At 55.8% G+C, this 23,611-nt stretch overlaps 2 protein-coding genes across 4 annotated transcripts; both read left to right on the top strand.

Annotated features, from left to right (window-relative positions):
* Nucleotides 1-22,282, top strand: LOC144739265 (splicing regulator ARVCF-like). The gene is given in 26 exon segments (XM_078622235.1): nucleotides 1-161; nucleotides 163-344; nucleotides 347-414; nucleotides 1,834-1,923; nucleotides 2,970-3,267; nucleotides 5,195-5,229; nucleotides 5,231-5,370; nucleotides 6,172-6,367; nucleotides 6,369-6,500; nucleotides 7,196-7,249; nucleotides 7,251-7,347; nucleotides 7,883-8,066; nucleotides 8,262-8,379; nucleotides 9,415-9,566; nucleotides 10,121-10,140; nucleotides 12,189-12,202; nucleotides 12,204-12,252; nucleotides 13,125-13,213; nucleotides 13,215-13,253; nucleotides 13,454-13,493; nucleotides 13,768-13,878; nucleotides 14,500-14,740; nucleotides 15,211-15,325; nucleotides 16,737-16,830; nucleotides 17,536-17,602; nucleotides 18,292-22,282. Coding segments are annotated over 26 exon segments (3,003 nt in total). The 5' UTR covers nucleotides 1-135; the 3' UTR covers nucleotides 18,644-22,282.
* Nucleotides 19,240-22,282, top strand: LOC144739263 (uncharacterized). Of its 3 annotated transcripts, none has more exons than XM_078622233.1 (2): nucleotides 19,240-21,673; nucleotides 21,763-22,282. In XM_078622233.1, the coding sequence occupies exons 1-2, from the start codon at nucleotides 21,087-21,089 to the stop codon at nucleotides 22,193-22,195; spliced, it is 1,020 nt and encodes a 339-aa protein (XP_078478359.1). In that variant the 5' UTR covers nucleotides 19,240-21,086; the 3' UTR covers nucleotides 22,196-22,282. The 3 variants fall into 3 exon arrangements, with proteins under 3 accessions (XP_078478359.1, XP_078478360.1, XP_078478358.1); XM_078622234.1 differs by having other exon boundaries at nucleotides 21,741-22,282; XM_078622232.1 differs by having other exon boundaries at nucleotides 19,243-21,880; nucleotides 21,919-22,282.
* Nucleotides 22,283-23,611: the final 1,329 nt, after the last annotated feature.

Below are 23,611 nucleotides of genomic sequence, written 5' to 3'. Positions count from 1 at the left end.
TCGCTAACAGCACTTGCCCCTACAGTTTGTTAATGCTACACGGGGGATCTTTGTCTGTGTGTCAGCAGAGGAGGTCCCTGTGTGAGTCTGTGGGTCTCTGTGTGGTGAGTCTGTGGGTCTCTCTATGGTGAGTCTATGGGTCTCTGTGTGGTGAGTCTGTGGGTCTCTGTGTGGTGAGTCTGTGGGTCTCTGTGTGATGAGTCTGTGTCTCTGTGTCTCTCTGCGTGGCAGCAGCAGCAGTGAGGGTGGGGGGGGGTTGCCGCCGCCGCGATGCTGGAGGAGGAGGCGGGCGACTTTGAGCCGAGCACCGAGTCGAGCCTCCTGGCCTCCGTCAAGGAGCAGGAGGCGCAGTTCAAGCGCCTCACCATGGAGCTCGAGCACGAGCAGAGACACGTCGCCTCCTATAGCACCAACGTGAGACGCTCGCCCACTCGCTCGCCCACACGCTCACCCGCCCACACACTCACTCACACACACACACACACGCTCGCCCACTCGCTCGCCCACACGCTCACCCGCCCACACACTCACTCACTCACACACTCACTCACACACACGCTCGCCCACTCGCTCGCCCACACGCTCACCCGCCCACACACTCACTCACACACACACACACTCACTCACACACACACACGCTCGCCCACTCGCTCGCCCACACGCTCACCCGCCCACTCACACACACACTCACTCACACACACGCTCGCCCACTCGCACGCTCACCCCGCCCACACACACACACACTCACACACACGCTCGCCCACTCGCTCGCCCACACGCTCACCCGCCCACATACTCACTCACACACACACACACTCACTCACTCGCTCACACGCTCGCCCACACACTCACTCACTCACACACTCACTCACTTACCCACACGCTCACTCACTCACTCACCATGGAGCTCGAGCAGGAGCAGAGACACGTCGCCTCCTATAGCACCAACGTGAGACGCTCACTCACACGCTCGCTCGCTCACTCACTCGCTCACACGCTCACTCACCCACTCGCTCACTCACTCACACGCTTACTCACCCACTCGCTCACTCACTCACACGCTCACTCACCCACTCGCTCACTCACTCACACGCTCACTCACTCGCACGCTTACTCACCCACTCGCTCACTCACCCACACGCTCACTCACCCCCACGCTCACTCACCCCACGCTCACTCACCCCCACGCTCGCTCACCCCCACGCTCGCTCACTCACCCCACACTCACTCACCCCCACGCTCACTCACCCCCACGCTCACTCACCCCCACGCTCACTCACCCCCACGCTCACTCACCCCCACGCTCACTCACCCCCACGCTCACTCACCCCACGCTCACTCACCCCCACGCTCACTCACCCCCACGCTCACTCACCCCCACGCTCACTCACCCCCACGCTCACTCACCCCACGCTCACTCACCCCCACGCTCACTCACCCCCACGCTCACTCACCCCCACGCTCACTCACCTCCACGCTCACTCACCCCCACGCTCACTCACCCCCACGCTCACTCACCCCCACGCTCACTCACCCCCACGCTCACTCACCCCCACGCTCACTCACCCCCACGCTCACTCACCCCCACGCTCACTCACCCCCACGCTCACTCACCCCCACGCTCACTCACCCCCACGCTCACTCACCCCCACGCTCACTCACCCCCACGCTCACTCACCCCCACGCTCACTCACCCCCACGCTCACTCACCCCCACGCTCACTCACCCCCACGCTCACTCACCCCCACGCTCACTCACCCCCCACGCTCACTCACCCCCACGCTCACTCACCCCCACGCTCACCCCCCACGCTGGGTTCTCTCTCTGTCACAGGACAGTGACCTGGCCTCCTACCACTCTGGCCAGGCACCGCACTTCTCTGCCAATGGCACCCGCACTCAGGGTGAGTGTGAGTGTGACTGAGTGTGCGGGTGGGTGAGGTGAGTGAGTGTGGGTGGGTGGGTGGGTGAGGTGAGTGGTGGGTGGGTGAGTGGGTGGGTGAGTGGGTGAGTGAGTGAGTGAGTGGTGGGTGGGTGAGTGGGTGAGTGGGTGGGTGGGTGAGTAAGTATGCGGGTGGGTGCGTGGGTGCGTGGGTGGGTGGGTGAGTGGGTGAGTGAGTATGCGGGTGGGTGGGTGAGTGTGTGGGTGTGTGAGTGGGTGAGTGGGTGAGTGAGTATGCGGGTGGGTGCGTGGGTGGGTGAGTGTGTGGGTGTTATTATTTTATTCATGATAATAAAATAATAACACCATTATTTATAATAATAAAATAATAAGACCGTCATAGAAAATAATAAAATAACAACACCGTTATTTATAAAAAATAATCAAGTAATAACACCCTCAGAGAGAATAATAAAATAACACTGTTATTAATAATTAATAATAACACCGTCATAGAAAATAATAAAATAACAACACCGTTATTATTAAAAATTAAATAATAACATGGTCATAGAAAATAAGAAAATAACACCACCGTTATAAAAAAATAATAAAAAAATAACACCGTCGGAGAGAATAATAAAATAACAACACTGTTATTATTAATAATAAAATAAAAACACCGTTATAATTAATAATAAAATAATAACATGGTCATGGAGAATAAGAAAATAACACCACTGTTATAAAAAAAATAACACCGTCGGAGAGAATAATAAAATAACAACACCGTTATTATTAATAATAAAAAAATAACACCGTCGGAGAGAATAATAAAATAACAACACCGTTATTATTAATAATACAAAAATAACACCGTCAGAGAGAATAATAAAATAATAACACCGTTATTATTAATAATAAAATAATAACATGGTCATGGAGAATAAAAAAATAACACCAAAAAAATATAAAAAAATAAGGAAAAAATCCCACTGTTATAAAAAATAATTAAATAACAACACCGTTATTATTAATTATACAATAACAACAACAACAAAAACGTTTCTGACATTTCTGTCGGGCAGCCTGGCGGACGCCCCTTCCTGCACGAAGACCCCATCGGTGGGGGTGGGGGTGGTGGTGGTGGTGGTGGCGGTGGTGGTGGCGAACTCTACTACGTTGGGGCCGGCTCTAACGGCAACGGCTCGGCTCACCTCGCCGGCGTTGGCAGCCGCACCGTAGACCCACGCCGCCTCGGTGGTGGTGGTGGTGGTGGCGGTGGTGGTGGTGGTGACGGAGACCGGGCCTACTACAGCCTGTCACGGGGGGCTCAGCGGGACCCCCGCTTCCTCGCAGCGGCACCGCACATGGACGACTACAGTGGTGGGTGGGGTGGTGGGGGGGGTGGGGGGTACACACACACACAGTGAAACATGCACACAGACACACACACACACAAGTACACACACACACACACACAGACACATACACACACAGACACACACACACACACACAACAACAACAACCGCCATTCGCCACTAAGTGGCTGTGACGTCACCACGACGCTTGTGCCAGGCCATGTGCACCTTGAGGCTACCACGTGAAGTGTCGAACGCCCCCTGGCAGGAGGTCACGGGGCAGACCCAGCAGGTGCCACGGGTCGACTGACTAAGATGACCGAGACGACTGGCTGATGCACCACCTGTGCCCCCTACTGTGCCAACTTGCTGTGCTTTAGCCACCCGGCGCTCCGCTTGTTTTTGTGAGCGTCGCTCCTCCGCCCTCCGTTGTTGTTGGAGGGCGACTGCCTCCAACTGCCCAGTAGCGTCCTTCACGAGCCTCCTCCCCACAGGCCGATCTTGACACCGCTGGTACCAGTCATCGGCAAGTCCACTCAGCTCCACGTCCTCCTGTACCACGTCACTCCATCTCTTCTCTAGCCCGTGCCGCGCCCGTTTAGCCCCCTCGATCCGGCCGAACAAAAGCTGTTTAGGCATGCGGTGGCTGGGCATGCGGGCTCCATGACCCAGCCAACGCAGCCTTGCCTGCCGGAGGAGCTCACCGATGGGACTTTGCCCAGATCTTTCAAGGACTTGTGAGCTCCTCACACAATCCAGCCTGGTTAAACCCAGGATGGATCGTAGGCAGGCCAGCCTAAATGTTTCTAACCGGCGAAGATGCTCCATTAGGGGGGTCCACGTTTCGCAAGCGTAGAGAAGGGAGGGAATGACCGTGGCTGAGAAGACCTGAAGCTTCGTGCGGAGCGACAGACCAGGTAGCTTCCACACAGCGTTACGCAACCAATGAAAAGATATTGCCGCTCGACTGATTCGGAGTGAGACTTCTGCTGCTAAACCGGAGCCGGTCATAAGCACACTGCCCAGGTATGGGAAACTCTCCACTCTCTCCACAACTGCCCCATCACCAATTGGGAGTTGTGGGGGTGGAGTGTCCGATGGTACAAAATACCCAGGCAGGTGCTTAGTTTTGGTGGGGCTGATGGTAAGGCCCCACCTCTTAGTGGCACGCTCCAGTCTCAGCAGCAGCGTCTCCAACTCCTCTTCTGAATGAGCAGCTATTACCAAATCATCGGCATACATAACGTGGTTGACCAATAGGGAGCCATCCCTTGATTGCACCCGGGCATCGATCAGCCTCCCATTGTATCTGTACCAGATGGAAATTCCCCCGGTACAGCTATTGAAGGCTTCACGAACTACGCGGTCAAAATAGATGTTAAATAATGTGGGAGCCAGAGGACATCCCTGCCGCACCCCAAGGTGTACAGGGAAAGGCTCCGACTCCCGGCCACGTAGTTTTACCCGGGCCCGCTCACCATCATGAAGGTCCTTAATGATCGTGAGCAGAGGGTCAGGGACTCCGAAAGCACGAAGAACAACCCAGAGCCCAGGCCTACTGATGGTATCATAGGCCTTGACCAGGTCAATAAAGCAGATATGTAGGTCTTGTTGGAATTCCCTACACACACACGGGTACACACACACACGGGTACACACACGGGTACACACACACACGGGTACACACACAATGATCTGCCGTATAGCCTGTGTTGTTGTTTACATAGTGATGGTTGATGTTGTTTACATAATGATGGTTGATGTTGATGTGGTGGTGTTGGTTGTTGTTGTTTACGTGGTGATGGTTGATGTGGTTGATGTTTACTTGTTGTTCTTGTTGTGTAGACTACGGCAGGGGAGGGGGTGGATGTCTACGTGATGGTTGATGTGGTTGATGTGGTTGATGTTTACTTGTTGTTGTTTACATGTTGTTGTTGTTGTTGTTGTGTAGACTACGGCAGGGGCGGGGGTGATGTGTACGTGCGGGGGGGCTCCCCCCGCCGGTGCCGGCTTCGGCCCGCCCGGCTACGCGACGCTGGACGAGCGTCGCCTGGGGGAGCACCAGCGGCGCTACGCGGCGGGGGGAGGTGGTGGTGGAGGTGACATGGTGGGTGCAGCCATGCGCAGGTGGGGATCTCGCTCACGAGCTCACTCACTAGCTAGCACACTAACTAGCCCACTCACTAGCACACTCACTAGCCCACTCACTAGCACACTCACTAGCACACTCACTAGCACACTCACTAGCACACTCACGAGCTCACGAGCTCACTCACGAGCTCACTCACGAGCTCACTAGCACACTCACTCACTAGCACACTTACTAGCACACTCACTCGCTCGCTAGCACACTCGCTCACTCACTCACTCACTAGCACACTCACTAGCACACTCACTAGCAGACTCACTCGCTCACTCACTCGCTCACTAGCACACTCACTAGCACACTCACTAGCACACTCACTAGCACACTCACTAGCACACTCACTAGCACACTCACTAGCACACTCACTAGCACACTCACTAGCACACTCACTAACACTCGAGCTCACGAGCTCACGAGCACACTAGCACACTAGCACACTCACTAGCACTCACTAGCACACTCACACACTAGCACACTAGCACACTCACTCACTCACTAGCACTCACTAGCACACTCACTCACTCACTAGCACTCACTAGCACACTCACTCACTAGCACACTCACTCATTAGCACACTCGCTCACTCACTAGCACACTCACTCACTCACTAGCACTCACTAGCACACTCACACACTAGCACACTCACACACTAGCACACTCGCACACACACTTGCACACTAGCACACTCACTCACTAGCACACTCACTCACTCACTAGCACACTCGCACACACACTCACCTATACACCCACCCCTACTCACCCCTACTCCCCCCCACCCCCAGGTCATGTGACGAGCTCAACTCCCTGGCCGAGCAAGGCCGCCCCTTCTACCCCCAGCCGGGCCGCTCCGAGCACGGCAGCCTGGCCAGCCTGGACCGCCTGGGCTACGGCGGTGGTGGTGGTGGCGGCGGTGGTGGCTACCCGCCGCCACAGCCCGCGGCAGGCGAGGTGGTGGCCCTGCTGCGGAGCGACGTGGCCCCCCGCCGTGCGGGCCAACGCGGCGGCCTACCTGCAGCACGCCTGCTACGAGAACGAGCGCGCCAAGGCCGCCGTGCGGGAGGCCCGCGGGGTCAGGGCGCTCGTCGCTCTGCTGGACGACCCCGACGAAGAGGTGGGGGGGGCGGGGTGGGTGGCTGTGTGGGTGGGTGGCTGTGTGGGTGGGTGGCTGTGTGGGTGGGTGGCTGTGTGGGTGGGTGGCTGTGTGGGTGGGTGGCTGTGTGGGTGGGTGGCTGTGTGGGTGGGTGGCTGTGTGGGTGGGTGGCTGTGTCTGTGTCTGTGTGGGTGGCTGTGTCTGTGTCTGTATGTGTGTCTGTGTGTGTGTCTGTGTGTGTCTGTGTGTGTGTGTCTGTGTCTCCTAACCTCCCCCCCCCTGTGCCCCCCTCCCCGCCACCCAGGTGCAGCGCAGTGCGTGTGGGGCTCTGTGTGTGTGTGTCTGTGTGAGTCTTTATCTGTGTGTGTGTCTCCAGGTGCAACACAGTGCGTGTGGGGCTCTGTGTGTGTGTGTGTGTCTGTGTGTGTGTCTGTGTGAGTCTTTATCTGTTTGTGTGTGTGTGAGTCTTTATCTGTGTGTGTGTGTGTCTCCAGGTGCAGCGCAGTGCGTGTGGGGCTCTGTGTGTGTGTTTGTGTGTGTGTCTGTGTGAGTCTTTATCTGTGTGTGTGTGTGTGTCTCCAGGTGCTGCACAGTGCGTGTGGGGCTCTGTATGTGTCTGTGTGTGTGTGTCTGTGTGTCTGTGTGAGTCTTTATCTGTGTGTCTGTGTGTGTGAGTCTTTATCTGTGTATCTGTGTGTGTCTGTGTGTGTCTCCAGGTGCAGCGCAGTGCGTGTGGGGCTCTGCGTAACATCAGCTTTGGGCGCGACGTCCCAGAACAAGTTGGCCGTGAAAGACTCTGACGGCATCGCGGCCCTGATCGGCCTGCTACAGCGCACACACAACCCGGCAATCGTGGACGTAGTCACTGGTAACACTCACCACTCTCACACACCAACACTCACAAACACTCAAACACTCACACTAACCAACACTCACCACTCACCAACACTCACCACTCACACTCACCACTCCCACTCACCACTCACACTCACCACTCACACTCACCACTCACACTCACCACCCACTCACGCTCGCCCCTCGCTCGCCCCTCGCTCGCCCCTCCGCTCGCCCCTCGCTCGCCCCTCGCTCGCCCCTCGCTCGCCCCTCGCTCGCCCCTCGCCACCCACCCCACCCACACTCACCATTCACATCACTCACCCCCGTGCCAGCAGGACACCAGCAGGTCGTGACCTGGTCGTGACCCCACCCAACCCGAGGGACACTCTGGAACCTGTCGTGGTGACCCCAGAGACGACCCCAGAGACGACCCCAGAGACGACCCCCCCGCCCCTAGGGATGCTGTGGAACCTGTCGTGGTGACCCCATAGATGACCCCCGAGATGACCCCAGTGACGACCCCATGGTGACCCCAGAGATGACCCCGTGACCCCCGCCCCCCCCAGGGACGCTGTGGAACCTGTCGTCGCACGAGCCTCTGAAGAAGCCGCTGTCTGAGCGAGGTCTGGGCGTCCTGGTGGAGCGCGTGGTGGCGCCAGAGAGTGGCTGGCACGCCGGTGGCCCCAACGCCTCCCAACCCTCACCCACCTCACCCTCCAACGCATTCCGCAACACCACAGGATGCCTCAGGTGACATGCAGACACACACACAGACACACAGACACACAGACACACAGACACACACACACACTGTCACACACAGACACACACACACACAGCCACACACACACACACAGCCACACACACACACGTAGTCGTTGCGTGTGAACGTTGCGTGTGAACGTTGCGTGAACGTCGTGTGGACGTTGCGTGTGGACGTTGCAGGAACGTCAGCTCTGCGGGGGCGGACGTGCGGTTGCGCATGCGTCAGTGCGAGGGGCTCGTGGACTCCCTGCTGCACTTTGTCTGCTCGGCACTGGAGGACCACAACACAGACACCAAGGTCGTGACCCCCACCACCAACACCACCACCACCACAACACAGACACCAAGGTCGTGACCCCCACCACCAACACCACCACCACCACAACACAGACACCAAGGTCGTGACCCCCACCACCACCACCACCACCACCACCACAACACAGACACCAAGGTCGTGACCCCCACCACCACCACACCACAACACAGACACCAAGGTCGTGACCCCCACCACCACCACCCACCACAACACAGACACCAAGGTCGTGACCCCCACCACCACCACAACACAGACACCAAGGTCGTGACCCCCACCACCACCACCACCACAACACAGACACCAAGGTCGTGACCCCACCACCACCACCAACATCACCACCACCACCACAACACAGACACCAAGGTCGTGACCCCCACCACTGTATGACTGTATGTACCTACAGGCGGTAGAGAACTCCGTGTGTATGTGTGTGTATGACTGTATGACTGTGTGTATGACTGTACCTACAGGCGGTAGAGAACTCTGTGTGTATGACTGTATGACTGTGTGTATGTGTGTGTATGACTGTACCTACAGGCGGTAGAGAACTGTGTGTATATGACTGTGTATATGACTGTGTATATGACTGTGTGTGTATGAGCGGTAGTGCAGCGGTTAGCGCGCTGCGCTATGAACCTGGCGACCCGGGTTCGATTCCCGCTCTCGGCGAACACCAGTGACGATTATCTGAACCGGTCCTGGGCCTCCCCTAGGTCCGGACTCAGCCTTAAATGATTACCTGGTGCGGTGTGTAAACATCGCCACTAGGGAGACAAAGGCGGTCGGGCGTGGTGCTGGTCACCCACCCCCTCGTGTACCGTTCCGGCCTTCATAGGTGCTCGCTAACAGCACTTGCCCCTACAGTCTGTTAAGGCTATACGGGGGATCTTTATCTTTATGACTGTACCTACAGGCGGTAGAGGACTCCGTGTGTGTATGACTGTATGACTGTGTGTATGACTGTATGTACCTACAGGCGGTAGAGAACTCCGTGTGTGTGTATGACTGTACCTACAGGCGGTAGAGAACTCAGTGTGTATCCTGCGCAACTTGAGCTGCGACATCTTCCGTGACGTGCCTGCGGGGGCTGCCGCCGGGACGGGGACCTCCTCCTCTTCGCCGCGGCGCCGCGGGGGCGCTGAGGCTCGCTGCTTCGCCAAGCGGAGAAAGGTGCACTTCCTCGCCCCTGCAGAACCACTCGCACAGATAGAACCACACCACACGTATAGAACCACACATACAGATAGAACCACACCACACCACACGTATAGAACCACACCACACGTATAGAACCACTCCTACAGATAGAACCACACCACACCACACGTATAGAACCACACCGGGGGTGCTGAGGCTCGCTGCTTCGCCAAGCGGGAGAAAGGATGGACTTCCTCGCCCCTGCAGAACCACTAAAATATAGAACCACACGTACATACAGAAACACTCGCACAGAACCACTCGCACAGAACCACACCACACGTATAGAACCACTCATACAGATAGAACCACACATACAGAACCACACTGCCCCTACAGAACCACTCCGCCCCTACAGAACCCTGGTCTGTGTTGCGATGCACAGGAGGTGCTGACCTCTGACCTCCGTGTTCCGTCGTTTTTCTCCTCCTCCTTCTCTACCTCCTCCTTTGCTCTCTCTCCCCCACCTCTTTGCACCTCTTCTGCCTCCTCCTCCTCCTGCTGCTGCTGCTGCTGCTGCTCTTCCAGACGCCTGGTTCTCATCAGGTACGCAATGCAGCACCCTCAACCCACTGAACCCTGTGGGAGCCTCAAGTGATTAACACTGAACCCTGTGGGAGCCTTAGTCTGGCTCTGTGAGTCTCGGTGGATTAACACTGAACCCTGTGGGAGCCTTAGTCTGGCTCTGTGAGTCTCGGTGATTAACACTGAACCCTGTGGGAGCCTTAGTCTGGCTCTGTGAGCCCCCCAGTAATTAACACTGAACCCTGTGGGAGCCTTAGTCTGGCTCTGTGAGTCTCTGACCACTGACGGGTTCCGCAGGATTGGAAGGGTGTCCTGGTGGTTCCCCTCTTTAGAAGGGGGACCGCACAGACTGTAACAACTACAGGGGCATCTCACTCCTCAGTGTGCCGGGAAAGGTCCTGGCAAGGATTATTCAACATCGCCTTGCCTTGGCACGCTGAGGAGAGCTTGCGGAGCCCCAATGCGGTTTCAGGAAAGGATGGTCCTGCACAGATTGCCATATTGTCTGTCTGTCTGCTACAGCAGCAGAGGTGTAGGGAATTCAACAAGACCTACATCTCTGCTTTATTGACCTGGTCAAGGCCTATGATACCATCAGTAGGTCTGGGCTCTGGGTTGTTCTTCGTGCTTTCGGAGTCCCTGACCCTCTGCTCACGATCATTAAGGACTTTCATGATGGTGAGCGGGTCCGGGTAAAACTACGTGGCCGGAAGTCGGAGCCTTTCCCTGTTCACCTTGGGGTGCGGCAGGGATGTCCTTTGGCTCCCACATTATTTAACATCTATTTTGACCGCGTAGTTCGTGAAGTCTTCAATAGCTGTACCGGGGGAATTTCCATTGGTACAGATATAATGGGAGGCTGATCGATGCCCGGGTGCGATCAAGGGATGGCTCCCTATTGGTCAACCACGTTATGTATGCCGATGATCTGGTAATAGCTGCTCATTCAGAGGAGGAGTTGGAGACGCTGCTGCTGAACCTGGAGTGTGCCACTAAGAGGTGGGGCCTTACCATCAGCCCCATCAAAACTAAGCACCTGCCTGGGTATGTTGTACCATCGGACACTCCACCCCCACAACTCCCAATCGGTGATGGGGCAGTTGTGGAGAGAGTGGAGAGTTTCCCATACCTGGGCAGTGTACTCATGACCGGCTCCGGTTTGACAGCAGAGGTCTCACTCCGAATCAGTCGAGCGGCAATATCTTTTCATCGGTTGCGTAAGGCTGTGTGGAAGCTACTTGGTCTGTCGCTCCGCACGAAGCTTCAGGTCTTCTCGGCCACAGTCATTCCCTCCCTTCTCTACCGCTTGCGAAACGTGGACCCCTCTAATGGAGCATCTTCGCCGGTTACAAACATTTAGGCTGGCCTGTCTACGATCCATCCTGGTTTAACCTGCAGGCTGGATTGTGTGAGGAGCTCACAAATCCTTGAAAGATCGGGCAAAGTCCCATTGGTGAGCTCCTCCGGCAGGCAAGGCTGCGTTGGCTGGGTCATGTAGCCCGCATGCCCCAGCCACCGCATGCCTAAACAGCTTTTGTTCGGCCCGGATCGAGGTGGCTAAACGGGCGCAGCACGGGCTAGAGAAGAGAGTGATGTGGTACCGGAGGACGTGGAGCTGAGTGGACTTGCCGATGGACCGGTACCGAGCGGTGTCAAGATCGGCCTCTGTGGAGGAGGCTCGTGAAGGACGCTACTGGGGCAGTTGGAGGCAGTCGCCCTCCAACAACAACGGAGGGCGGAGGAGCGACGCTCACAACAACGAGCGGAGCGCCTGTTGGCTAAAGCACAGCAAGTTGGCACAGTAGGGGGCACAGGTGGTGCATCAGCCAGTCATCTCGTCATCTCAGTCAGTTGACCGTGGCACCTGCTGGGTCTGCCCGTGACCTCCTGCCAGCGGGCGTTCGACACTTCACGTGATAGCCTCAAGGTGCACTTGGCCTTGCACAAGCGTCGTGGTGACGTCACCGCCACTTAGTGGCGAATGTCTGTTGTTGTAGTGTATCTGTGTGTAGTGGTTGTTGTAGTGTGTATGATGGTTGTCTGTGTGTGTGTGATGGCTCCCTTCGCAGGCAACAAGGGGGGTGGTTGATGGCGATGAAGTGGACATCCCCCCTCGCAAGGAGCTCGTCAGAGGTCAGCCCCTCCCCCTCTCCTCTCTCCCGTCCCCTGAGTCCTGAGACTCAGGGGTGTGTAGTGTATAGTGTAGTGTATAGTGTATGTAGTAGTGTACAGTGTAGTGTGTATAGTGTGTAGTAGTGTAGTAGTGTAGTGTATAGTGTAGTGTATGATGTATAGTATAGTGTATAATGTATGATGTGTGCGTGTGTAGGGTGGGAGTTGCTGTACCAGCCCGAGGCACTGCGTACCTACGTAGTGTGTAGGTGTAGTGTGTATAGTGTATGATGTATAGTGCAGTAGTGTATGATGTAGTGTATAGTGTAGTGTATAGTGTATAATGTATACTAAGTGCGTGTGTGTAGGGTGGGAGTTGCTGTACCAGCCCGAGGCTCTGCGTCCCTGTGTAGTGTGTATAGTGTATAGTGTAGTAGTGTATAGTGTAGTGTATAGTGTAGTGTATGATGTATAGTGTAGTGTGTAATGTATGATGTGTGTGTAGGGTGGGAGTTGCTGTACCAGCCCGAGGCACTGCGCCCCTACGTAGTGTGTAGTGTAGTGTATGATGTATAGTGTAGTGTGTAATGTATGATGTGTGTGTAGGGTGGGAGTGCTGTAATGTATGATGTGTGTGTAGGGTGGGAGTTGCTGTACCAGCCCGAGGCTCTGCGCCCCTACGTAGTGTATAGTGTAGTGTATAGTGTATAGTAGTGTAGTGTATGATGTATAGTGTAGTGTATAATGTATGATGTGTGTGTAGGGTGGGAGTTGCTGTACCAGCCCGAGGCTCTGCGCCCCTACGTAGTGTATAGTATAGTGTAGTGTATAGTGTATAGTAGTGTAGTGTATGATGTATAGTGTAGTGTGTAATGTATGATGTGTGTGTGTAGGGTGGGAGTTGCTGTACCAGCCCGAGGCACTGCGCCCCTACGTGTCTCTGCTGAAGCAGTCGAAGAACCCCATCACGCTGGAGGCAGCCCACCAGCGCCATCTACACGCTCGCTAGCGGCGAAGGGCAGGTACCGTCACGAGCACACACTGCCACCCACCCTCACGTCTGTCTGTCTGTGTGTGTCTATCAGTGTGTGTGTCTATCAGTGTGTGTGTCTATCAGTGTGTGTGTGTGTCTATCTCTGTGTGTGTGTGTGTCTATCTCTGTGTGTGTGTGTGTATCTGTGTGTGTGTATCTGTGTGTGTGCGTCACCGTCATCTGTGGCAGTGGGCCGAGGTGGCTCGTGCCGCGGTGCGCAAGGAAGAGGGCTCCCTCGGCTGGTGGAGCAGCTGAGGAATGAGCGGTGAGCGCGTGGTGTGTGTGTATCTGTGTGTGTGGTCTGTCTGTGTGTGTGCCTGTGTGTGTGTGCGTGTGGTGTGTGTGTGTGCTGGTGTGTGTGTGTGTCTATCTGTGTGTGCGTGTGTCCTATCTGTGTGCGTGTGCGTCTATCTGTGTGGCGTGTGCGTCTATCTGTGTGTGTGCGTGTGTCATCTCTGGCAGTGGGCGGAGGTGGCTCGTGCCGTGGTGCGCAAGGAGGGAAGGCTTGCCGCGTCTGGTGGAGCAGCTGCGTAGTGAGCGTGAGCGCGTCGTGTGCGCCTCCGCCCACGCCCTGCGGGGACTCGCTCGCGACCCCAAGAACAAGGCGCTCATAGGTGTGGCGGTGGTGGTGGTGGTGGGGGGTGGTGGTGGTGGGGAGGAGATGCGGGGGGGAAAGAGACACTGGGAGAGGAGAGATGCGGGGGGGAGACATGGGGGAGAGACACTGGGAGAGACACTGGGAGAGGACACTGGGGGAGAGACGTGGGGAGAGAGACACTGGGGGAGAGACACTGGGGGAGAGGACGTGGGGAGAGAGACACTGGGGGGAGAGACGCGGGGGGATAGACGTGGGGAGGAGGTGACACGGGGAGATAAAGACACGGGGGGAGAGAGACACGGGGGGGGAGAGACACGGGGGGGGGGAGAGACACGGGGGGGGGAGAGACACCGGGGGGGGGGGAGACACGGGGGGGGGGGGAGAGACACGGGGGGGAGAGACACGGGGGGGGAGAGACACTGGGAGAGAGACGCGGGGGGGGGGGGGGGAGAGACACGGGGGGGAGAGACACGGGGGGGGGAGAGACACGGGGGGGGAGAGGACACTGGGAGAGAGACGCGGGGGGGGGGGGGACGTTCATGAGGCTGCTACACCGACCTCCCCCACACAACAACAACAGCAGCAGCAGCAGCGTCTACATCACTGCTCCCCCTCCCCGCTGCGTTGCGTGCTCCAGGCACCCACGGCACCAGGAACCTGGTGCAGAGGCTGCCCGAGGTGTCCCAGGAGGCGGCTGGGGTGGGGGGCACGGGGCCCCCCCCCACGGCCTCCAGCGTGGTGCCGGGCCCCGTGGGCGAGGACGGGGTGGCGGCCGTGCTGGGGGCGCTGGCCGAGTTGGCGACGGGCAGCGTGGAGAACGCTCGCCACCTGCAGAGCGCCGGGGCCATCGAGCGGGCCGTGTCCATCAACACGTCCAGGTGGGCGGGGAGGGGGGTGTGTGTGTGTGTGAGACTGTGTGACTGTGTGTGACTGTGTGTGACTGTGTGTGTGTGACTGTGTGACTGTGTGTGACTGTGTGTGTGTGACTGTGTGTGTCTGTGTCTGTCTGTGTGTGTCTGTGTGTGTGTCTGTGTGTGTCCTGTGTGTGTGTCCTGTGTGTGACTGTGTGTGTCTGTGTGTGTGTGTGACTGTGTGTGACTGTGTGCGTGTGACTGCGTGCGTGTGACTGCGTGCGTGTGACTGCGTGCGTGTGACTGCGTGCGTGTGACTGCGTGCGTGTGACTGCGTGCGTGTGACTGCGTGCGTGTGACTGCGTGCGTGTGACTGCGTGCGTGTGACTGCGTGCGTGTGACTGGCGTGACTGCGTGTGACTGCGTGTGACTGCGTGTGACTGCGTGTGACTGCGTGTGACTGCGTGTGACTGCGTGTGTGTGCGTGTGTGTGTCAGGACGTCTACAAGTCGTGAGCTGCGTGCTGCCTCTGCGCTGCTCACGGCGCTCTGGTCGCACCGTGAGATGCACAGCCGCTACAAGAAGGACGGCTGGACCAAGTTGCACTTCCAGGCATGCCGACACCCACCACCACCACCACGGACACCACTACCACCACCACGGACACCACCACCCACCACCACGGCCCACCACCACGGACACCACCACCACGGCCACCACCATGGGACACCACCACGGCCACCACCACGGCCACCACCATGGACACCACCACGGCCACCACCACGGCCACCACCACGGCCACCACCACGGACACCACCACCACCACCACGGCCACCACCATGGACACCACCACGGCCACCACCACGGCCACCACCATGGACACCACCACGGCCACCACCACGGCCACCACCACGGCCACCACCACGGCCACCACCACGGACACCACCACGGACACCACTACCGCCACAACCGCCACGGACACCACCACCACCACCACGGACACCACCACCCGCCACAACCACCACCGCCACAGACACCACCACCCACCACCACGGCCACCACCACAGCGATGGCAGTGGCCCGCCAGCAGGAGGAGTGGTGGTTGTGGTGGTTGTGGTGGTTGTGGTGGTTGTGGTGGTTGTGGTGGGTTGTGGTGGTTGTGGTGGTTGTGGTAGAGAAGGTGTGGTAGTTGTGGTAGTAGGAGTAGCAGCAGCAGAAGTAGTCTGGTAGTTTAGTCGTGTAGTATATTAGTAGTATAGTAATAGTCGTAGTATATTAGTAGTAGTATAGTAATAGTCGTAGTATATTAGTAGTAGTGTAGTAGTAGTGTAGTGTAGTAGTAGTGTAGTGTATTAGTAGTAGTGTAGTAGTAGTGTAGTATATTAGTGTTGTAGTGTATTAGTAGTAGTAGTGTAGTAGTAGTGTAGTGTATTAGTAGTAGTGTAGTAGTAGTGTAGTAGTAGTGTAGTATATTAGTAGTAGTAGTGTAGTAGTAGTGTAGTGTATTAGTAGTAGTAGTGTAGTAGTAGTGTAGTATATTAGTAGTAGTGTATTAGTAGTATAGTATGTTAGTGTTGTAGTATTAGTGTTATATTTGTAGTAGTGTAGTGGATGAGTGGTAGTGTATTAGTGTAGTAGTATATTAGTAGTAGTTGTGTAGTGGATGAGTGTTATATTAGTAGTAGTGTAGTAGTAGTATATTAGTAGTAGTAGTGGATTAGTCTTCTTGGTTCTTTCGGTAAAGTCACGTAGAAGGGAAGTAATAAAATAATAAAAATAGAACATAATTAAATAATGTTTTTATTATTTTATTACTTCCCTTCTACGTGACTTTACCGAAAGAACCAAGAAGATGAATCCCTGCTGCAGTCACGAAAGAAGCTTTAAATCGAAATGTGAGTAGAACGTGTTGTCTATATTTACTTAAAGTTGCCCATTTTGATGTGACGTCACATTTCTCAACCCCCCCTCCCCCCGTGCGTGACGTCACTGCCCCCCCACCCCTCCCCCCTGCCGTTTCCAGGGCAACGCCGGGAGCAGCGTGGGTACCGTGGGGCGGAGCAAGGCCGGTAACCATGACGACGCCACCCTGCCGCTCATGGGCACCGCTAAGAAGTGTGAGTTGTGATCACCACGGCAACGCCTCCGAGTATTGATTAGTATTGATTATCGGTATTGATTAGTATTGATTATTGGTATTGATACTGGTAGGAACCTCCAAAAATGGGAGGGGTGGGGCTGGGAGGGGTGGGGCTGGGAGGGGTGGGGCTGGGAGGGGTGGGGCTGGGTGGGGAGGGTGGGGAGGGTGGGGGAGAGGCTGGGTGGGGAGGGTGGGGAGGGGCTGGGTGGGGAGGGGCTGGGTGGGGAGGGTGGGGAGGGGCTGGGTGGGGGGAGGGTGGGGAGGGGCTGGGTGGGGAGGGGCTGGGTGGGGAGGGTTGGGGCTGGTCACCCCGTGGTGCCCTTTTCTTATAAAGCTCAACGTTTCACCTACTCACGCCGGCTTGTGCCCGCCCTCACAGTCGGCCGCCGTTGACCCTGCAGGCCGTTGACCCTGGCTGTTGACCCTGGCTGTTAACCCTGGCCGTTGACCCTGGCCGTTGACCCTGGCCATTGACCCTGGCCATTGACCGAGCAACCCAACGTGTTCCTACCATGGCACCTGCTGGGTCTGTCACGTGACCACCTCCTGCACCTAGCCTGGCACAGTCACCCCTACTTAGTGGGGAATGGCGGTTGTTGGTATTGGTGGTGCTACTCGCTACTAACAGCACTTGCCCCTGCAGTGTGTTGACGTCACCTGGGGCACCTTTGTCTTTGTGCAGCTGACGGGCAACCACGTGGCAGCCGGGAGCAGCTGGAGGAGATCCCCCCTGGAGGACTTTACCCCTGGTGAGTCGCCACCACCACAACAACCACCACCACAACCATAACAACCACAACAACCACCACCACAACAACCACCACAACCACTACTACCACCACAACCACCACAACAACCACAACCACCACCACAACTACCACTACCACCACAACTACCACCACCACTACCACCACCAGAGTGTGTGTGTGCGTGCGTGTGCGTGCGTGAGTGTGCGTGCGTGCGTGTGAGTGCGTGTGTGTGTGAGTGTGTGAGTGTGCGTGTGTGCGTGCGTGCGTGTGTGTGAGTGCGTGTGAGTGTGTGAGTGTGCGTGTGTGCGCGTGTGTGTGCGTGTGTGCGCGTGTGTGTGCGTGTGTGTGTGCGTGTGTGTGTGTGCGTGTGTGTGTGCGTGTGTGTGAGTGTGTGCGTGTGTGTGTGAGCGTGTGAGTGTGCGTGAGCGTGTGTGTGTGTGTGTGAGTGTGTGTGGTAGGTGGTGTAGTGGTGAGCGCTGCGCTTCAAAACCCGGCGACCCGGGTTCAATTCCCGCTCACAGCCAGCACCAGTGACAGCGATTCTCTGACCCGGTCCTGGGCCTCCCCTAGGTCGACTCGGCCGCAAACGAGTGCCCTGGTGCAGCGGTGTAGTGTAGTGAGCAGCCCTTGCCCCTGCAGTCTGTTAAGGCTACACGGGGGACCTTTGTCTCTGTCTCCCACCACCACAGGCCGCAAGTACTGAGGAGAAGGCGGCCGGGGTGGAGTGCAGCGTGGAGCCGATCGAGAGCTGCAGCAGCAGCAGCTGCAGCAGCAGCAGCTGCAGCAGCATCAGCAGCAGCAGCATCAGCAGCAGCAGCAGGAGGAGAGGGGAGGGGGGGAGAGCGGCACTCCCCTCGGCTCGTGGAGCTCCGGGCGGCCACGTGGTTCGGCGGTGATCCCGCGGACGTGAGAGGCGGTGGTGGTGGCGGTGGTGGTGGCGGTGGTTGTTGTTGTGGTGGTTGTGGTGGTGGCTCCGTGTGTGTGTCTACGCGTCTGATTGTACGGACGGATAGATGCTCGCTGATAGACACACATGGATAGACACACACACACACGGATAGACACACACACACACGGATAGACACGCACACACACAGATAGATGCACACACACACAGATAGACGCACACACACACAGATAGACACGCACACACACGGATAGACACGCACACACACAGATAGACACGCACACACACAGACACGCACACACGCAGACACGCACACACGCAGACACACACGCAGACACACACGCAGATACACACGCAGATAGACACACGCAGATAGACACACACGCAGATAGATACACACACAAATACACACACAAACACACACACACTGATAGACACACACACACGGGGTAGTATGAGTGGCAGTGATATCCCTGAATGGGCTGTACCACTCGCCACAAACACAGGGGGGTGGTAGTAGGGTTGGGAGTGACGTGTGTGTGTGTGTGGTTGTACCACTAGCCACACAACTGGGGTGGGGGTGGGGTTGGTAGTGATATGTGTGTGGCTGTACCACTAGCCACACAACCACGGGGGGGTGGTAGGGTTGGTAGTGATGTGTGTGTGTGGGTTGTACCACTAGCCACACAACTGGGGGGGGGGGGGTAGAAGGGGCTGGTTTTGATATCACTGCGTGTGGGTTGTACCACTAGCCACACAACTGTGGGGGTAGTAGGGTTAGTAGTGATATCCATATGTTTGGACTGTACCACCAGCCACACAATCGTGGGGGTGGTTTAGTGCTATCCGTGTGTGTCTGTGTGTGTGTCTGTGTGTGTGTGTCTGTACTACTCGCCACGAATACACGGTGGGGGGGGGGTGTGGGTTAGGGTCGTGAGCGCCGTACTAATCGCGGGACCATACGAGGGGGGGGGGGTTTGGGGCGTCGTGTATTTGCTGGGTTCGTGGTGGTGGTGGTGGTTGTAGACACTGCGGTTGTGGTCACGCCGAGTTAGTTGCTGCGGGTTTTAGTGGCTTAGTCTCTCTGTGTGTCTCTCTCTGCCTCTGTGTCTCTCTGTGTCTCTGTGTCTCTCTGTGTCTCTCTGTCTCTCTCTGTGTCTTTCTCTCTCGCTCTGTCTCCGCTCTGTCTCTCTCTCTGTCTGTCTCTGTGTGTCTCTCTCTGTCTCTCTGTCTCTCTCTCTGTCTCTCTCTGTCTCTCTGTCTCTCTGTGTCTCTCTCTGTCTCTGTGTCTCTCTCTGTCTCTCGCTCTGTCGCAGCTCTGCCTCTCTCTGTCTCTCTCTTGCTCTGTCTCTGTGTCTCTGTCTGTCTCTGTGTCTCTGTCTGTCTCTGTGTGTGTCTCTCTCTCTCTCTCTGTCTCTCTTCTGTCTCTCTCTGTCTCTATCGCGTGCGTACCGGACACTAATAATTTTGTAATGCGTGGACGTATCAATTTTTTTAGAGCTTCGTGTGATGATGATGATGATTCTACCCTGCCGAGGGTGGCCGGGTGGTGGGTTGGGGTTTGGTTTGTCTCTCTGTCTCCCCATCTGTGTCTGTGTCTCTGTCTCTCTGTCTCCCCATCTGTGTCTGTGTCTCTCTGTCTCCCTGTCTCCCCATCTGTGTCTTTCTGTCTCTCTGTGTCTCTCTGTCTGTGTCTCCGTCTCTATGTCTGTGTCTCTGTCTCTCTGTCTGTCTCTCTGTGTCTCTGTCTGTGTCTCTCTCGGTCTCTCTCTCTGTCACTGTCTCTCTGTCTGTGTGTCTGTGTCTCTCTCTGTCTCTCTCTCTGTCCCTGTCTCTCTGTCTGTCTGTGTGTCTCTCGTGTGCCCGGGCACCCTACCATCGAGCCGTCGTGATGATGATGGTGGGTGGCGTGTCGCAGGGAGTGCGTGTTCGGAACGGTTTGGAACGCTGGGCTTGTCTGGGACTATGAGATGTGTCTCTCTGTGTCTCTGTCTGTGTGTCTGTGTCTCTGTCTGTGTGTCTGTGTCTCTGTCTGTGTCTCTCTGTCTCTGTGTGTGTCTGTCTGTGTGTGTGTGGGGGGAAGGGTGACGGATTTTTTTCGGATAATAATTGTTTTCTATCAATATATAAATACAACGATAACGGTTTAAGATAAAACAAAAAAAATGGTCGTTTTTCGACAGCCAAACTGAGCGTGGTGGTGGTGACGGTGGTGGTGGTTGTGGTGACGGCGGTGGTGGTGGTGACGGTGGTGGTAGTACTGGTGACATCTCGAGATGGCTCCGCTGTAGATCTATCAACTCAATTTCCCCTGCACCAGACGAGAGAGTAAACCCTGTGGGTTGACGGCTCTCTCTGTCTCTCTCCCACTCTCCCTCTCTCTCTACACTCTCTCTACACTCTCTCTACACTCACTCTACACTCTCTCTCACACTCTCTCTCACACTCTCCACTCTCTCCCACTCTCTCACACTCTCTCACACTCTCTCTTGCCCCCCCCCCCCCCCTTGTCAGTGCCCCCCCCTTGTCACAGACTAAGTCCGATCTGATTGGTCACCCCGTGACGCGGCATGCGCCATGCACCCCCCAACCCCTCCCCCCAGGCGAGATGGATATCAATCATCACCATCATCATCACCATCATCAATCATCACCACCATCAATCACCATCACCACCATCAATCACCATCACCACCATCATCACCACCATTATCATCACCATCATCAATCATCACCACCATCAATCACCATCACCACCATCATCACCACCATTATCACCACCACCACCATTATCATCACCATCACCACCATTATCATCACCATCATCACCATCATCATCACCATTATCATCACCATCATCACCATCATCATCACCATCATCACCACCACCATCAATCATCACCACCATCACCACCATTATCATCACCATCATCACCATTATCATCACCATCATCATCATCACCACCATTATCATCACCATTATCAATCATCACCACCATCACCACCATTATCACCACCATCATCACCATTATCATCACCATCATCATCATCACCACCATTATCATCACCATTATCACCACCATTATCACCACCATCATCATCACCATTATCACCATCACCATTATCACCATTATCATCACCATTACCACCACCACCATCACCACCTCAATCATCACCACCATCAATCACCACCATCTAAATCACCACCACTATCAATCACACCATCACCACCATCAATCACCACCATCACCACCATCAATCACCACCACCATCAATCATCAATCACCATCAATCATCAATCACCACCACCATCACCCCCCCCCCCCCGCCATTCTCCGCAACTGGTGCCCGTCAGGACGCCGCCACCCCCCCTCACCTCACTCACCTCACTCACCTCACCTCACCTCACTCACCTCACTCACCTCACTCACCTCACCTCACTCACCTCACCTCACTCACCTCACTCACCTCACCTCACTCACCTCACTCACCTCACTCACCTCACTCACCTCACCTCACTCACCTCACTCACTCACCTCTCCTCCCCTCCTCCCCTCCCCACTCCCCACTCCCCGACACCACCAACCCCCATTGACCGGCATGGTGAAGTATGGTCGACCCAGAGAGAGATCGAGAGAGAGCGAGGTGGGAGCGGTGGCTGGGATACATTTGGTGGGTTTTGGTGATTGATGCTTTTTTATAATAATAATGATGATTACAATAATCAGTTTCTCAAAAGTCAAATTTCAAAATAAACCTCCGTTGTTTCTGTCGCCACGATGCTACAAGTCTTTATTGTTGTGGTTGCGGGTGGTTGCGTGTGTCTGTGGGGAGCGGTGGGTGTAGTGGTTAGCGCTACGAACCCGGCCACCCGACTTCGATTCCCGCTCACGGCCAACACCAATGGCGATAATCTGGCCCGGTCCTGGGCCTCCCCTAGGTCGACTCAGCCTCAAATGAGTACCTGGTGCGGTGTGTAAAAACATCGCCACTGGGGAGACAAAGGCGGCCGGGCGTGATGGTGGCCACCCACCCCCCTCGTGTACCTCCTTGCACACCAGGCGAGGTAGTCAACATCTCATAGCCACCGTGATGATGATGATGAGAGAGACACAGACCTGTAGACCAGGCGAGGTAGTCAACATCTCGTAGCCACCGTGATGATGATGGTGATGATGATGGTGGTGATGATGATGGTGATGATGATGGTGATGATGATGATGAGAGACACAGACATTGACAGCAGCAGCAGGCAACGTCAGGGTCGGAGCTGCCTCGACTGGACATCGGATTCCTCCTGCAGTATATAAAAACAGATTCTGATTCCTCTGGTCGTTTACCCGTAGTAAGATGGCCGTTTGCCCGTAGTAAGATGGCCGTTTGCCCGTAGTAAGATGGCCGTTTACCCGTAGTAAGATGGCCGTTTGCCCGTAGCAAGATGGCCGCTTGTCCGTAGCAAGATGGCCGCTTGCCCGTAGCAAGATGATCGTTTACCCATAGAAAGATGGCCGTTTACCCTTGACAAGATGGTCGTTTACCCGTAGCAAGATGGCCGTTTACCCTTGACAAGATGGTCGTTTACCCGTAACAAGATGGCCGTTTACCCGTAGCAAGATGGCCGTTTACTCGTGACAAGATGGCCGTTTACCCGTAGCAAGATGGCCGTTTACTCGTAGCAAGATGGCCGTTTACCCGTAGCAAGATGGCCGTTTGCTCGTGACAAGATGGCCGTTTACCCATAGCAAGATGGCCGTTTACCCCTGACAAGATGGCCGTTTACCCGTTACAAGATGGTCGTTTACCCATAGAAAGATGGCCGTCTACCCTTGACAAGATGGTCGTTTACCCGTAGCAAGATGGCCGTTTACCCGTGATAAGATGGCCGTTTACCCTTGTTAAGTTGGTCGTTTACCCGTAGCAAGATGGCCGTTTACCCCTGACAAGATGGCCGTTTACCCGTGACAAGATGGCCGTTTACCCGTGACAAGATGGCCGTTTACCCGTGACAAGATGGCCGTTTACCCATGACAAGATGGTCGTTTACCCGTAACAAGATGGCCGTTTACCCGTGACAAGATGGCCGTTTACCCCTGACAAGATGG

This window comes from Lampetra planeri, unplaced genomic scaffold, assembly GCF_965212315.1.
Source record: "Lampetra planeri unplaced genomic scaffold, kcLamPlan1.2.h2 scaffold_139, whole genome shotgun sequence".
NCBI lineage: Eukaryota > Metazoa > Chordata > Hyperoartia > Petromyzontiformes > Petromyzontidae > Lampetra > Lampetra planeri.
The sequence above is the reverse complement of the archived record's forward strand: the minus strand, read 5'-3'. Positions and strand labels throughout refer to the sequence as shown.

Coding starts and splice junctions, on each gene's coding strand:
- LOC144739263 (XM_078622232.1), top strand. CDS start 21,087: ATGCACCCCCCAACCCCTCCCCCCAGGCGAGATGGATATCAATCATCA. Junction 21,881..21,918: donor TCAGGACGCCGCCACCCCCC/CTCACCTCACTC, acceptor ACCTCACCTCAC/TCACCTCACTCACCTCACTC.